Here is a 15905-nt window from a genome sequence, read left to right on the forward strand (position 1 = left end):
ATATATATATATATATATATATATATATATATACATAAACTGACCGAAAAAAAAAACATAACTGACCGAAAAAAACATTCTAAAATCCATATTTGATCTAAAGATTACAAAAAATTAACTGATCATCAATAGTATATTGGGAATATTATTATTTATTATTGTCTCTAAATTCAATGCTATTTCAATTTAAAAAAAGATGACTTTCATTGTATGACTTACTGACCAAATGATTTACAAAATCCTAAAACATAGTCACAAAATTACCAAACTATTCTCACATGGCAATGTCAACATGTGGAAGAAAATGCTGTTCTTTTTGTATCAGCAGATTAAAAATGTTTTTCAAGAAAAATTGGTAAATATAATTTTAATGGTCACACCCCAAATCAAAATATTCTTAGAAAAATAATGCTATATTATAAAATTTGTAGAAATTTCTCAGATCACCATAGGTACATATGGAATGTTATATGTGGCCAATGAATGCACTGAGGGCGACTGGTGACCCATCCAACATGGTGGGCCACAGTTACACCAGTGCCGATAAAAAGCCCCAGCCCATTTCGCCTCTACGTTTAAATGATCTAATCTCCATGCTTCTCATATTAATTATCTGTTGTGGAAATCGATGAACACGATGTCCAGACAAACAGGAGTTTGTACAACTCCAACATATACAAACATTGGGCTTCATTGCGGGGCAGTTGTTAGCACTGTTGCCTCACAGCAAGAAGGTTGCAGGGTTGAAACTCGGCTGTGGCCTTTCTGTATGAAGTTGCATGTTCTCCCCATCCATGCATGGGCTCCCTCCGGGTACTCCGGTTTCCCCACAGATAACAACATGCCTTATAGGTTAACTATTGTACATCGCTTTGGAGAAAAGCATCTGCCAAATAAATGAATATAAATAAATACAAACATTAACTATTGTTAAACTAGTTGCTACCTCAGCAGCTAAAAATAACCAGAGTCAAGCATGTCTCTAAGTTTTCCTTGAGGTACGTAATGAGTCAAGCAACTCCAGTTTTTTAGTGAACCCTGCCCAATTCCCTTGATTTAGTATTTTAAAACACCTGCTAGTTGTCGGAAAACCTGGAAGGATAACCAAAATAATGTTTTGAACTTAGATGATGTTTTTCTACCATTTTAAAGAACATTAAAGATGCACTTTAAGCAATGTGTCACCGGCCTTGGTGCTAATTAGACACTAGAATTACAATAGTACCACAAATGAACACAGTAATGAAGGCGTGTTTCTTTCAGTTCTGCCATTTGACTTGCCTGAAACCGGTGTTGAAGCAGTCGGTATTTGGAATAAATGATTCATGCCTTCATTACCTCCCGTCTAGACTATGCAAAATTACTGCTTGTTGGTGCTCCTTTTTCGGCTACAAACAGGCTGCAGGTTGTTCAGAATGCTGCAGCAAGGTTTTTGAGTAATATAAACAGGTGGAGTCATATCACATCGGTTTTGGCTCATCTCCACTGGCTTCCTATTCTGTTCAGAATATGATTAAAAATCCAGCTGCTTGCATTCAAAGCACCAAATGGCCTGGCACCTGCATATTGGTCTGACCTGTGTAAGTGACGGAGGTGCCATTCCACCGAAGGTTATTTACCCTCTCTCCACAGATGCCTCTGACACAGTACTAAGCTGCATGAGACTGCCTCAAGGTCATGCATTCGCTTCGAAACTGCTTTCTTTCCAGCTCAAGAGAAGAATGAAGATAAATGACTCTTTCCTTTTAATAAATCAAAGAACTCTATTTTTTAATAAAGCTAATCAAACAAAGTGTTAGTCAATAATATAATGTTGGCCAATCTGTGAAATGACAATGTTATGATTAATATGCTTTAATAAGTAATATGACTTAATCTAGCTGCACTAGACATTCTGATTACACGTAATGTAAACGCATGACACATTGTTTACTCATCCAATCAGAACCTTCCTTTCTGAAGCGTGGCATAGTCTCTGTGGTGTTTATACATCTGCCAACTTTGATTCGACCAGAAATCAAAACATCCAGATTAATAAAACCAGTTCCCACACCATCTTAGTTTAGTTCTCTGAGTTCTTTACAGTTCACTGCAGTTCACCGCATGCTAAGCAAAGTATCGGATCGGCCACCTGGACTTCCTTTTTTAAGCAAAGAACCAACAAGCTGGATAAAATCTGTTGCATTTTACCAACCAAGCAATGGTTCCTTTCAGAATAAAAGCTGACCTCACTGACCCAAGGGGGGTCCATCTGATGCAGTGAACCAACTGTCGCTTTTTACCTGGAGACAATCCAAAGACTAGTCTGTCGTACTGCTGACGCTGTTTCACCGGCACCAGTGCCAAAGGGGGGTCCGAGGACCTGGCAGTCTGGATCTGTATGGAGGTCTCATCTCAAGGGTATGTGTAGAGCGACAACATGGCGTCTCATGTGTTTATGAAACTCCAATCAAACTCTGATCATAGCTAAAAGCAAAACATCACAACATCATACAGACTTGCTTCTCTGGATACGAGAGTTCTGATTACAACATCACTCACACATACACCATCCATCTCAAGTCTCATTGACACCAGATCCATTCATCATTTAGAGTTAGAGTTAGTCTTGTTTAAAATTCTTTAAAATTGTTTAGAAATAAATCTTCTTAAATGTTTTAAAGGTGACTCTCATTTCTCTTGTCTCTCAGTTAATACAAAGTGTCACATAATCCCTGCAATAGAAAGTTCCAATCTTCGTCGTCTTCGTCTTCCTCCGCTTATCCGGGTCCGGGTCGCGGGGGCAGCATCCCAATTAGGGAGCTCCAGGCCGTCCTCTCCCCGGCCTTGTCCACCAGCTCCTCCGGCAGGACCCCAAGGCGTTCCCGGACCAGATTGGAGATGTAACCTCTCCAACGTGTCCTGGGTCGACCCGGGGGCCTTCTGCCTGTGCACCCACTGTGAAATATAAAACGAGCGGGAAACAGGCCTTTGTGCATGCTGCCCTTGTACTTTGGAATGCTCTGTCCATCAAAATCTGCCAGTCACATACTCTTGCGGTTTTCAAGTCCAGACTCAATACCCACTTTTATGATCTGGCTTTTAAATCCTGAGTCAGAAATGGTTTAATTTGAGCTTTGAGAGCTTTCATTGATGTTTATTGACTCACAACACTAGTGTTAAATATTTAAGTTTTCTTTGTGTGTTTAATCTGTATTACCTTATCTGGTGTCATTGACTGTCTCAATCAGCTGATTGGACATCTCGTTTTATTTTTATGTGTTATACATTGTTTGTGCTGGCTTGTTAGTCGTTACTGTATCACCTTTGAGGCGCTTTGGTGAGCTCACATGCTACTTTTAAATGTGCTTGATAAATAAACTGGTATGGTGTGGTAATAGGTGGCACTTTGATCACACTGTTAACACTGGAAGAGGGAGGCAGGTCAGGATCTCTTTCTTAACATTTGTTTTGATGAATCTCTCTGGGCTCCTTTGATCGGTTCCATCACATAGCGAGGGTGGGGGGCCATTGATGTTGTCCTGCGGGATGGTGTGGGTGGGGGGGGTGGGGTGGGGTCTGAGTTTGGAGTATCCGGATGTTCCCTGGAGGTGGGTTCACTGGGGGTGTCTGGGACTGGGGGGCTGTTGCCCCCCTCTGGAGGTGCTTGGGTTGCCTCGGGGGGTGGACTACTGGCGGTTGTGAGTGGGGCCCCTTGGGGATCTTGGCGGCGGCCATGGGTCACTGCCTGGCGGCTGCAATACCCCTAGGCGGGTCTGGGTGGGGGCCTGGGGGCTCGGGGTTTGGGGGTGGCCGGCCCCGTGTGGGGATCTGGGCGGGGCCTTGGGGGTCGGGTCCTGACATGTATGCTGCCGGGAAGAAGGCAGGAACACTCAACAGTGCCTGGCCCGGGTTCGGGGGCATCAGGTAGACCTTGGCTCCTCTGCCGTTCCATCACAGGGGAGGGGGAGGTCCAGGACGGGGAGGACCAAACCTTACCTGGATGTCCCATGTCTTATATATTCTGGAAGTTGTGCAAATGCAGGGGTGGGCATAGATATTCTGCTGGGATGGGGCTGGGTTGGTGCCCTCGGACTCCGTGAGGCTCTGTAATGCTGCTGCTTTGGGCCCTGGCAGGATGGGCTGGGGTCTCCATGCCCTGGGTGGCAGTTTGACAACAGAGGTGCCTATTGGGGCCAGTAGGGGAGCTGGCTCCCTGGAGGGCTAAGCCCAACCAGCCATTCCTCCCCATCCCCGCATATTTCTCTCCTCCTGCTCCCTCACATCATCACACAAACATACACATAGGACCTTGGGGGGTGGGCAAGTCAGGGAGTACGGGTATGGACCCCATTTCCGCATTCCTGTGGCAACCTGCCCTCCAATTTTATTTGCACCTTATACACTTCCACTGACGACATTCCACACAAACACACACTTAGGGCCTTGGGAGTGAGCACATTCAACGGCATTTGGCAGGGGGATATTTCAGCCTCCTCCCGAGTGCCGGTGCCCACTTCCAATTTTAAACCGCACTTAGACACTGATGGCTGAGGGTGTAAGTGGGGTGGTGCGGTGGCATCAGCTGGCATATGCCGGATGATGCCCGCACTGCCCACTCACCACAGCCATGGAATACACCTCATGATCACACAACACTATATTGGAGCAGGTGGAGGGAGACTAGGGGTCTTCGCCACCTCTGTTGTTGCTAGGCTTCCTGAGGCTGGAGGCTAGGAGGGAGATCTGGCCGTCTGGTTGGGGTCTGGGGTGGTGGGTTGCTGTGCTCAGCGTTGGGCGGGGGAGCCTGCTCATCAGCACCCCAGCAGAAAGGGTCAAACTCTGGTTACCGGTGATGGTTGTACCCCATGTGCAGCAGTACCGGGACCAGAGTTAATAGGGTGTGTATGGGGAGCATGAGTGAGTGTCCGGCGTGCATTTTTGTAAGTCTTGGGTTGTATGTGCATGTGTGAGCATGAGGGAGGGAGTGTGTGACTGTGTTTGTGTATGACTGTATATGTCAGGTGGGGCCTTTGGGTCCTCCCCTCTCCTGAAACTTCTCTGGATGATATAGATCTTTGTCCCCCCTCCCCCTGCCACACCTGGTGTGGGGGCTTGTGCCATGGTCTGCCTGAGTGTTTGTGGCAACCGGGTCTGGGGGTTTAAGATTTTGGCATCTGCCTGATAGATCCCGGTGGCTGCCTGGTGGGGTCTGGGTCCCTGGGCTCTGCTGGGTCCGCGGCGGGGGTGGTCACCCCTGGGTCCCGGGTCGCTGGGTCCCGGGCTCGGCCGGCTAGGGGGTGGGAGGCTGCGGGCGGGCCTGTGGGCTTGCCGCTGATATCTCCAGGGACTCTGCCGACTGCTGGTTGTGGCCCCCCGGGGCGATCCTCTGTGCCTCTCGAGGGGGGCGGGGGCCTTTCTGGTTGCAGTCTCCTTGGGGTTCCTGCATTCTGGGGCAACGCCTGGATCTCTGGGACTTGGAGCTCCCCCCGTCTCCTGCGCATCTTTGGGGGGCGGATCTGTGGTCCCTCACACTCTCTGTTGGACGCTCCTATAGAGAAACCTTAAATAAACAAGCGCGTGTACACACACAGGTGCTCACATGGTGCTCTCAAAAGTATGGGCTTGGGCACGTTCAACACATGTCTTAAGACTATGGGGGGCACTTAATGCATTGTGATTTATTATCGTGATTCTTCAGTTAAGCAATGTTGATTATATATATATATATATTGGTTTTTTTTGTTTTTTTTTTTCATCAAGTTGACGCAGTGATAGGTAGATCTTGTTGTATTGTTGTTGTGTCCCTTTTTTGTGTCCTTTTGTTTTTTTTTGTCTTTTTCTGCAGGTTTAGAAGCAGACTCTTGTTCATTGTTTATTTTTGTGGAATAACCCCCCCCCCCCCCCTCTCTCTCTCCACCTTTTCTCTTCCTTTCTCTTTCACCTCTGTCTCCGTGTCTGGTCGGAATTACAAAGCATTCAACAACAATAACAATAAAGTTTTAAGTATCAGGCGTGACATTAAAAGCAAACGCTTTGATGCTCCACCTGAGAATAAATCTGTAAGGCTTGTCACCAGCATTCAGACATCAATTCTGCTTGCTTCACAGCCAGACAGGACACGGTAAAAAAAAAAAAAAAACATTTGTTTTGATGTCTCACTATGGGATACGCCCCTCCACGGATTCCTCAGAAGCACTTATCTCAATACGCCAATCCTGATTGGCCAGTGACCATGACTTATGCATCGCCTGCTACTATAAGTAGCAAGCGTCCCAACGCATGCGTCATTCAATCACCTCTTCTCACTTCGGTGGTTGCTTATCTCTCAGGTAAGTTAGCTCAACTGTTCACAGACGGAGCCAGCTATTTTTTCACTCCGTCGCCGAATGCTAACTTACTGTCCTTCGGTCCTGACCTTCACCATAGGTTTGGGGCACAGCGAGCAGTTTCACACTCCAGTGCACCTGTTCGTTCTCTGGCTAACACACCAGTTAGTCCACATGGAAGCCACTCCTCGCACCAGAGGAGTTGACGGCGCGGGAACTGGTCTCTGTACCTGTGGGAACAAAATCTCGAGCAAAGACTCACACAAGGTCTGCTCGGGCTGCCTCAGGCTGGAACACGCCCAACTAGCATTAGAAGTTCCCAGGTCATGCCAGAGCTGTGCTTGCTTCACCCTGAAGAGCCTTCGCCGGTGGCTAGCGTGCCAAGCTAGCCTATCGGGGAAGGACCCATGCCTGCCGGCCCCTGGACCACCGCCTGGGGACGCCGACGAACATGCCCTTCTTGAGCCGGAACCGTGTGCCGAGCCCTGCTGGGACTCCCAGCTCAAACTGGCTGTTCCGAGCCACCCCGTCGAGGACGTGTTAGAGTTGGACTACAGAGATGACGAGGACACTTCGGAACTCCTCGTTTCAGAGGAGGACGAGGATGACAACGCTTTTCTCCCCCTCGCTCAGGCTTCCATGCCTAGCTTTCCGTCCTCTCCCAGGGATGGAGCGGTTTCTCCGGCCGCCCACCTGGATATGCAGTCAGTCTGCCGACGCGCTGCGACCAGGCTCAACATCCCCTGGCCCACTGTGGTCACTGAAGTTGTCAGATCCCACCACGAGGGAAAGAAGCTGCCTCGGGCCACAAGGGCGGCAAAGCCTCTCCTGCCCACCTTCCCGGATCTTCTCGAAGAGGTTAGATCATCCTGGGACAAGCACCCTTTTAGCTTCAGGTCTCCTGTCCTAGGAGCCTCCTCGCTGGACTTCGAGGGTATGGATAAGGCTTGCTACGCATGCCGCCGATGGAACTGCTGGTTGCAGCCCACCTGCACGCATGGCTCTCGACAACTTCCTCCAGACCTCCTGCTCTCCCTGCAAAGGCGGATCGCTTCCAGTTGGCGATGAACGAGAGGGTGTACAAGGCTGCCGTCCTCTCGGGTCGAGCTTTGAATGTCTCCTCCATGCTCTCAGCATACCAAGCTGAGCTCTGTGAAGACATGAATACGAAACTGGATCCGGAGGTGTGGGAGGAAATCACCGTGCTGACCGACATCTGCCTGTGGGTGCAGCGCTGCGCGGTCAGGGCCACGGGTAAAGCCATGAGCATGATGGTGCTTCAGGAACGTGCACAATGGCTGAACCTCACCAACCTCTCCGATAGAGAGAAGGAGGACATTTTGGACATGCCAATTGTGCCTGAAGGCTCTGCATTGGCATCAATGCAACAAAGGTGTGAAGCAAAGAAAAAAGAGGATGAAGCTCCTCAACTCTGCCTTCTCTGAAAGTCTTCACCTGCTCCGCCAGCTCTGCCGACTTTTCCTCAGGCAGCTGCCCGAGGCCTGCCTCAGTTCCGGATCCTGAAGCGCCCGAAGCCTCAAGAAGTCCAACCAGCTCCTTCTGGCTCAGCGCCTTGACCAGCTCATTCGGGTTCAGCGCCTCGACCAGTTTGGCCACAGAGGTCCGGCAACCAAACCGCTCCACCACCGGGACAATCCACCTGGCCCGGCGGTTAGCAGGTGAGGAAGAAGAAAAGAGCATCCTGATGGAGTTCTTTCCCTCCCGACATTGCAGCTGGCAGTTCCCCATTCGCCGGCCCCACCTGTTCGGTGTTACCATGGTGCTTCTCCTCCCCCTCACGAGATCCTCCCAGCAGAGTTTCTGATTGGTTCGAGGTGGGACCAGGACGTGCAACTGGCTGTGCCGGCTCAAAACAAACGTCACAAGCACTCACATTGTTTTTCACAAACATTTCACGCTCAAGTAGCATTCAAAGCGGCTGCATGGCGGTGCAGTTAATAACACTGTTGCCTCGCAGCACGAAGGTTGCAGGTTCGAAACTCGGCTGTGGCCTTTCTGCGTGGAGTTGTGTGTTCTCCCTATGCATGCGTGGGTTTCCTCCGGGTACTCCGGTTTGCCCCACAGATCACAACATGCCCTATATGTTATAAATTGTAAGTCGCTTTGGATAAAAGCATCTGCCAAATAAATAAATATAAACATAAACAAACGGTTCGCTGTCACATCCAGACAGAATGTCAAGGGCACAGCAAAAATCAATAAAAATGATGCAAGACCAGGCTGGGGCGGCCCCGCCAGCCACGGGTCGTTCCCATATATGCCAAAGTCCCAGCGCATGCGTAGTAGTTGCCACAAGCACCGCTGTGCCACAGCCTCTGGAGGGAGCTGCTTCTCCATGTGTCACGGCTGTGTCGCCTCTCTCCACTCACATAGAGGAATGGAATGCGGTTTCTGCCTCAGATTGGGTGCTGAGAACAATTTCGAGAGGTTAAAGGCTCCAAGGTACTCCAGGTACTTCCTGGTCCCGAAGGGGGGGGACTGGTATTTGCCCGATCCTGGATCTGAGGGCCCTGAACCGATGCCTCAGAAAGTACAAATTCAAAATGCTCAAGCTCTCATCCCTTTGGCGTTCGCCCAATCGAACACCTCAATCGACCTGAGGGACGCATACTTTCACATTCCCGTGAACCCTCCACACAGGAAATAGCTGAGGTTTGCCTTTCAGGGAGTGTGTTACGAATACACCGTGCTCCCTTTCGGCCTCTCACAGAGCTCGAGGGTGTTTTTCAGGTGTACGGAGGCTATTGTCCAGAGGGATCCCCTGTACGCGGATTTGAGCCTGCATCCAGCAGTGTTGGAACAGATTTGGATCTGGTTCAGCAAACCCGTAGTGGATCTTTTTGCCTCCAAGGAGAATGCTCAGTGTCCACTGTTTTTCTCCCTGCGTGACCAAGACGCTCCACTCGGCATGGACGCGCTGGCGCACGACTGGCCACGGGAACTGCTTTACGCTTTTCCCCCCAGTGGCCCTGATACCACCCACCTTGCTGAGGGTACGAGCTCAGCGCCATTCACTCATTCTGGTGGCCCCTTACTGGCCAGCCATGCATTGGTTGGCGGACATTTTCCAGCTCCTGGAGGGCCAACCTTGGAAATTGCTGCCTCGCAGGGACCTAGTGTCCCAAGCAGGCAGCTCAATCTTCCATCCTCAACCAGAACGACTGGCCCTGTGGGTCTGGCCCCGACGGGTGTGGGTTAGGGTCAGCAGAGCTGTCCCAGGCGGTCATTTGAACCATTCAGACTGCTAGGGCCCCCTCCACTAGGCCCCTGTATGACTGTAAATGGAGGGTGTTTGAAGCATGCTGCCAGGGCAGGGATATCTCACCCTCCCAGTGCCTACTGAATGTCATTCCGTCTTTCCTGCAACAATTGCTGGATGGGAGGAAGGCTTTCTCCACCATTGAAGTGTACCTAGCAGCCATTTCCACCCAACACTCAGGTTTTGGGAAGAAATTGGCAAGTCAACACCCCTGGTGTGTAGCTTCATGAGGGGTGCACGTTGGCTTCTCCCTGTGTCTCGACCCCTGGTGCCCTCATGGGATCTTTACTTGGTGGCTGGACGGCCTGGACCTTAAGATCCTGTCTCTTAAGGTAGTGCTTGTCCTGGCTTTGGTGTCTGCAAAGCAAGTCAGTGACTTACAGGCTCTCTCTGTGCACCCATCCTGCACTCAGTTTGCACCAGGTGACATGAGGGTGTCCCTGAAGCCCAACCCTGCCTTTGTGCCTAAGGTGGTGGGCTCCTTTTCTCCTATTCTCCTCACAGCTTTCTACCCACCGCCCTTCTCCTCTCCTGAGGAGGAGTCATTGCACAAGCTGTGTCTGATTCGCACGCTCAAGGAGTATGTTACTCGGACGGGGAACTTTTGCAGGGTGGACCAGCTTTTTGTGTCATGGGGAGGACCTTGTAAGAGAAAACCCATCACAAAGCAACGGCTTTCCCACTGGATTGTAGAGGCTTTTTCTCTGGCTTACTCCGTCAGGGCATTCAGGCACCTGTAGGGCTCATGGCCTATTCTACTAGGGGTCTGTCTGCTTCTTGGGCCCTTTTTCAAGGGCTGTCTGTCCAGGAGATTTGTGCTTCAGCAAGTTGGGCTTCTCCACTTGCATTTGCATGTTTCTATAAGCTTGACGTCTCAGTCCTTGCTATGACCCACACAATTATGGGTGTGGGGTCCTCAGCAGGCCAAGACGTACCCCCTGTAGGTTGGTGATTGCTGGATAAGCTGTCTGGCAATACGGGAGTCTCCATATCCCATAGTGAGACATCAAAACGAATGTTAAGAAAGAGAACTTTAGGTTACTGTCGTAACCCCGGTTCTCTGAGTAACATGAGTGAGATGTCTCTCCAGACAACCCTTCTTGCGGGGCGAAGCGTGAAGAGGCGTTTATCTTGAATGGTGCGTGCGTTGAGACGCTTGCTACTTATAGAAGCAGGTGACGCATACATCACGGTCACTGGTCAATCAGGATTAACGCATTGAGATAAGTGCTTCTGAGGAATCTGCGGAGGGGCATATCCCATAGTGAGACATCGAAACAAATGTTAAGAAAGAGAACCGGGGTTACGACTGTAACCTAAAGTTCTGGTGCCTGGTGCTAGAGCCTTTTCTCTCCGACAGGAACCCCCCGTAGTTCTAAACTACAACTATGAAGAGAGTCTTCTGATCAAGAGTATGATTAATGTGATGGAAGGATGGTTAAAGCGCTGAACACATCTCCAGTCAACAGCCATGTCAACCACCAGCTTCTGTACTGGTACTCCTATAATTTTGTGTGTGTGTGTGTGTGTGTGTGTGTGTGTGTGTGTGTGTGTGTGTGTGTGTGTGTGTGTGTGTGTGTGTGTGTGTGTGTGTGTGTGTGTGTGTGTGTGTGTGTGTGTGTGTGCGCAGGACATGGTCACTTTGGAGGAACAACTGAAACATCTTAGAAATGAATGGGCCACTGGGGAGGCTGGAGGAGCAAAGCCAATGGCCGGCCGACTAGCCAACATTCAGGATGGTGCTGGAGCTTTGGCTAACACCACTGAAAACATGTTGACTGCAATAGAAGGTATACATACATACATTTGTAAATATCATTGACAGAGACACAAATAACTGCATTTTTTTTTCGATAAAACTTTTTCTCACACATACACACACACACACACATACATATATATATATATATATATATATATATATATATATATATACATATAGGGTTTACTTGGTCTGTGTGAACACGAAGCGGTACAAGTGATAATGCTGCTGGTATTCATAATTGCATCTTCTCAGCAGCAGCACTGCAGGTGCTCTCCATGTCCAAAATGTGCGTAAGCCAGGTCCTTAGTCAACTTAAATTTGTGCACATTTTTCCTCTACATTTTCTTTTATTAATCCCAGAGTTTGTGTGGAAAGTTGCTACGCAGTTTGCCGACCCCATTTTGTGCATAAGCGTAGATTCAACCCTGTTGAGTGGACTTTGTTTTAATCATGATTGCATAGATGGAGATCTGGGAAGAGGGTGTGTGCAAAAGAGACATGACCCCTCCATCTTAAAATTGACCCTCCCCCTAAAACTATTGTAAACACACATGTTTATTAATAATATAGTATTGTCCAATGAAAGCAGGGTACAAACAATAAAAATGTAAACAGCAAACAATGTGTTTTGGAAAAATTATAATCCTCCTTTTCTTCAAACTGGTAAGGGACACACACACTCTGTAACGATTTGTAAGTGGTTACTTTTAATAACTTGTCAATAGAATATAAAGGTATTCAATAAATGTAATATTCCATAAAAATATGGATTATCAATATTATTGAGCCTTTAATATTCGATGGCTGATGAAACTAGGTAATTTGGTTAATCCAGGGAAACAACACTTTATAATGATTTGACTCAGAGACAAAAATAAAGTTTATAAAAATCTATTTATTACTATATTAATGATGATGAAAGGCTAATGATTATGAATGGTGATTCACAGTGATATTAAATGAGACAATGAATTAACTTCATAACAAAGGTACATGCATATACAAAATAGGCAGTGAACTACTATTGTAGCCTATGACCGCTAAAAACCATGACTAAAAAATGGGTGCCAACACTATGCAGCATACTGTCAGGGACACAGACATACTATGTAAATCCAGTATTGCACAAATATTGAACACATGACGAATATTGCATTGAAGAAGAAGAAGTGTTTTATCTCTTTAATGTGACAGAGATGTGCAAATTTACGTTAAGGGTTTACGTTTCAGAACCTTATTTCACATGCTGGAGGCCCACTCAGCAAGTTGCAAAGCAACACACACACACACGCACGCACGCACACACACACATACACACACCCACACACACACACACACACACACACACACAATGAAATGTTCCTGCATTTCAGTAAATTTAGTTTCCGGAAATGTTTAGCCATAAATGGTCGTCATGTTTGTATATTATGCAGGAATGTCCCAACAGGGAAACAGTTCTGGATCCATTCCATATCTTTGATCTTCTCTGCAGGAAAAGCAGATTCCCTCCGAATGCTGCAGGAGGAAATTATCCAGAAGTCCTCAATCCTCCAAGAACTGGAGACCAAGACTAAAGCTCTACTGGCTTCTATTCAAAAGAAAGCGTCAGATCTCAGTGGCTGCTAGGCCTAAAAATCGGCACGCTTTCATCTCTCTCTCGCTCTCTCTCTCTCTCTCTCTCTCTCTCTCTCTCTCTCTCTCTCTCTCTCTCTGAAACACACACACGAGTTTATCTTTGCACAGAATGAGACGGTTGGCTGTGGAAACCAATAAAGATGTTACAATATTCTCTTGCAACATGATTCCTTGTTGGAGTAGCTGGAAGTTTTATGCTGAATCACCAGGAAAATTCATCAGCAACAAAACAGAGCGCTCAGGTTTGGGGGTCTGATCCACACCAGTGGGCCGAGTTGGATGCAGGTAGAATGTACACTGTGTGCGCAGTTATTAGGCAAGTGAGTATTTGTACTAGGGATGAGCCGGATACTCATTTCAGTCGAGTATCCGGTACGGATAAAGCATTTTTGACGAGTACGAGCATGAAACGAGTAAAACTCGTAAATATCTGTAATCGTTATGAAGGAAAATCCTCATTGGGTAACTGACTGGTCAGTCACAGAGTGTGAAGACAAATAGAGCGGCCGCCCCTCCCTACACACAGCTCTGTAGCTGGGAGATCACAGCTCATGCCGGGTCCGTTCCATCCACGCACACACACAGACAGTAACGGATCTCTCTGTGCTTGCTTCACTGTTCACGTTTCTTCAGTACTCCCTATGTTTTCTTCAGTTTGCTTCATTTTAAAGTTATTTAAAGTTACTTTTTTTGTAACGTACGTGGTGCATTTGACAAGACAGAGCTGAAAACGGCTCGTGCCGCGTCAGTCACTGCCACCGCTCCGGTCAGGTTTTTTTTCCCTCTCTCTCTCTCTCTCTCTCTCTCTCTCTCCTCTTCCTCAGTATCCACTCCCTCTTTCCTATTCACTCTCTCTCTCTTTCTTTACATTTTTTAATCACAATTGTTTATTTTTTGCTCATTTAAAATATATTTTAATCATTTTCTAAATTCTTTTTTCTATTTTACATGTTTTGTTTTTGTGAAGCACCTCGTGATTTTTATCTTGAGAGACGCTATAGAAAAGATCTCTTCTTCTCTCTCTCTCTCTCTCTCTCTCTCTCTCTCTCTCTCTCTCTCTCTCTCTCTCTCTTAATCCATGCACTTAAATATTAATGTTCTGATTTTGTTGAAAAACTTGTTCTGTAATAGTTCCTTTACTATTGTGATCAAAAACATTTTATCTCAACTCTGAGGCTGCTCTGTAAATAGTTTTCAAATAAACAATACACATAGCAACTTCTGATCAGACTTAAAATAACGTATTGATGTAAACCACACCCACTTCCGGTTAAATTTCCGATTTCAGATTTATTGGCCAAGTAAAATTACATTTACAAGGAATTTGTCTTCGGTAGATGTTCGCTCTCTAAAACATACAACAACCATAATAAATGAGAATAAAAATACCTAAAAACACATAAGAACATGTATACCCACACACATGTTCATTTACGCACACACCTATATACATATATACATACCCACACACACACGCACGCACGCACACACACACACACACGCACACACATATCCATAAGCATACTGATTAAGTATTAAAAACTATAATAAAAGGATGGTAAAAGAATCTACAGATTCAGGAGAGAAATGGCTGAAGGAAAGAAACTGTTCTTGTGTCTGGTAGTTTTTGTGTACAGTGATCTGTAGCGTCTGCCAGATGGGAGGAGATGGAAGAGAGTAGATGCAGGATGTGTGGCATCTTGGACAATATTCACTGCCTTTTTCCTGGTCCTGCTGATGTACAGTTCCTGGACAGAGGGCAGTTGGGCACCAATGATTTTTCCTGCTGTTTTAATAATAGGCTGTAGTCTGCATTTGTCCATTTTTGTGGCTGACCCAAACCAGACAGTGATGGATGAGCAAAGTATGGATTCGACTGCAGCAGTGTAGAAGATGGTCAGCAGCTCTTGTGGTAGGCCGTACTTCCTTAGTTGCCGTAAGAAATACATCCTCTGCTGAGCCTTTTTGACGATGGAGTTGATGTTTGTCTCCCAGTTCAGATCCCTGGAAATGATAGTTCCCAAGAACTTGAATGAGTCCACCATTGACACTGGGCTGTTGGATATTGTGAGGGGGGGCAGCACTGTGGGAAGCTTCCTAAAATCCACGACCATCTCCACAGTCTTAAGGGTGTTAAGCTCAAGATTGTGCTGACTACACCAGACCACCAGCCTCTCAACTTCTCGCTGATAAGCAGACTCATCACCATCCTGGATGAGCCCAATGACAGTGGTGTCATCTGCAAATTTCAGGATTTTTACAGCTGAGTCATTAGAGGTGCAGTCATTGGTGTACAATGAAAAGAGCAGTGGAGAAAGGACGCACCCCTGTGGTGTACCGGTGCTGATCAACCTTGTGCCAGACGTAACATTGTTCAACCGCACATGCTGGCTCCTATTTGTCAGGAAGCTGGAAATCCACTGACACATAGCAGGGGAAACAGTGAGCTGAGAAAGCTTTGAGGTGAGGATTTCTGGTATAACGGTGTTAAAAGCAGAGCTAAAATCCACAAACAATATCCTTGCGTAGGTCCTTGGTTGATCAAGATGTTCCAGGATGAAGTGCAGCCCCATGTTAATCGCATCATCCACTGACCTGTTTGCCCTATAGGCAAACTGCAGGGGATCCAGCTGGTGGCCTGTGGTGCTTTTAAGATGGGACAGCACCAAGCGTTCAAAGGACTTCATGACTACTGATGTCAAAGCCACGGGTCTGTAGTCATTCAGTTCGGTAGGGGAGGATTTCTTAGGTACTGGGATGATAGTTGAGCTTTTGAAGCATGATGGAACCTCACACAGCTCCAGCGATCTGTTGAATAACGTTGTGAAGACAGGTGCTAGTTGGACAGCACAGGTCCTGAGGCAGGAAGGAGTTACTCCATCTGGGCCTGGTGCCTTCCGTACGTTCTGTCTCCTAA

At 47.3% G+C, this 15905-nt stretch overlaps 1 protein-coding gene across 2 annotated transcripts in view; it reads left to right on the forward strand.

Moving 5' to 3' along the window:
- The window catches only part of LOC107372335 (laminin subunit beta-3), a 143632-nt gene extending 130490 nt beyond the window's left edge, over positions 1 to 13142 (forward strand). For both annotated transcript variants that reach the window (XM_054734788.2, XM_054734790.2), the window contains 2 exons: positions 11219 to 11378; positions 12846 to 13142. In XM_054734788.2, coding sequence (XP_054590763.2) covers positions 11219 to 11378; positions 12846 to 12979 — 294 coding nt within the window. In that variant the 3' untranslated portion in view covers positions 12980 to 13142. The remainder of the gene's footprint in view (positions 1 to 11218; positions 11379 to 12845) is intronic.
- The last annotated feature ends 2763 nt before the right edge of the window (positions 13143 to 15905 follow it).

The sequence above is a fragment of the Nothobranchius furzeri genome, chromosome 3 (assembly GCF_043380555.1).
Source record: "Nothobranchius furzeri strain GRZ-AD chromosome 3, NfurGRZ-RIMD1, whole genome shotgun sequence".
NCBI lineage: Eukaryota > Metazoa > Chordata > Actinopteri > Cyprinodontiformes > Nothobranchiidae > Nothobranchius > Nothobranchius furzeri.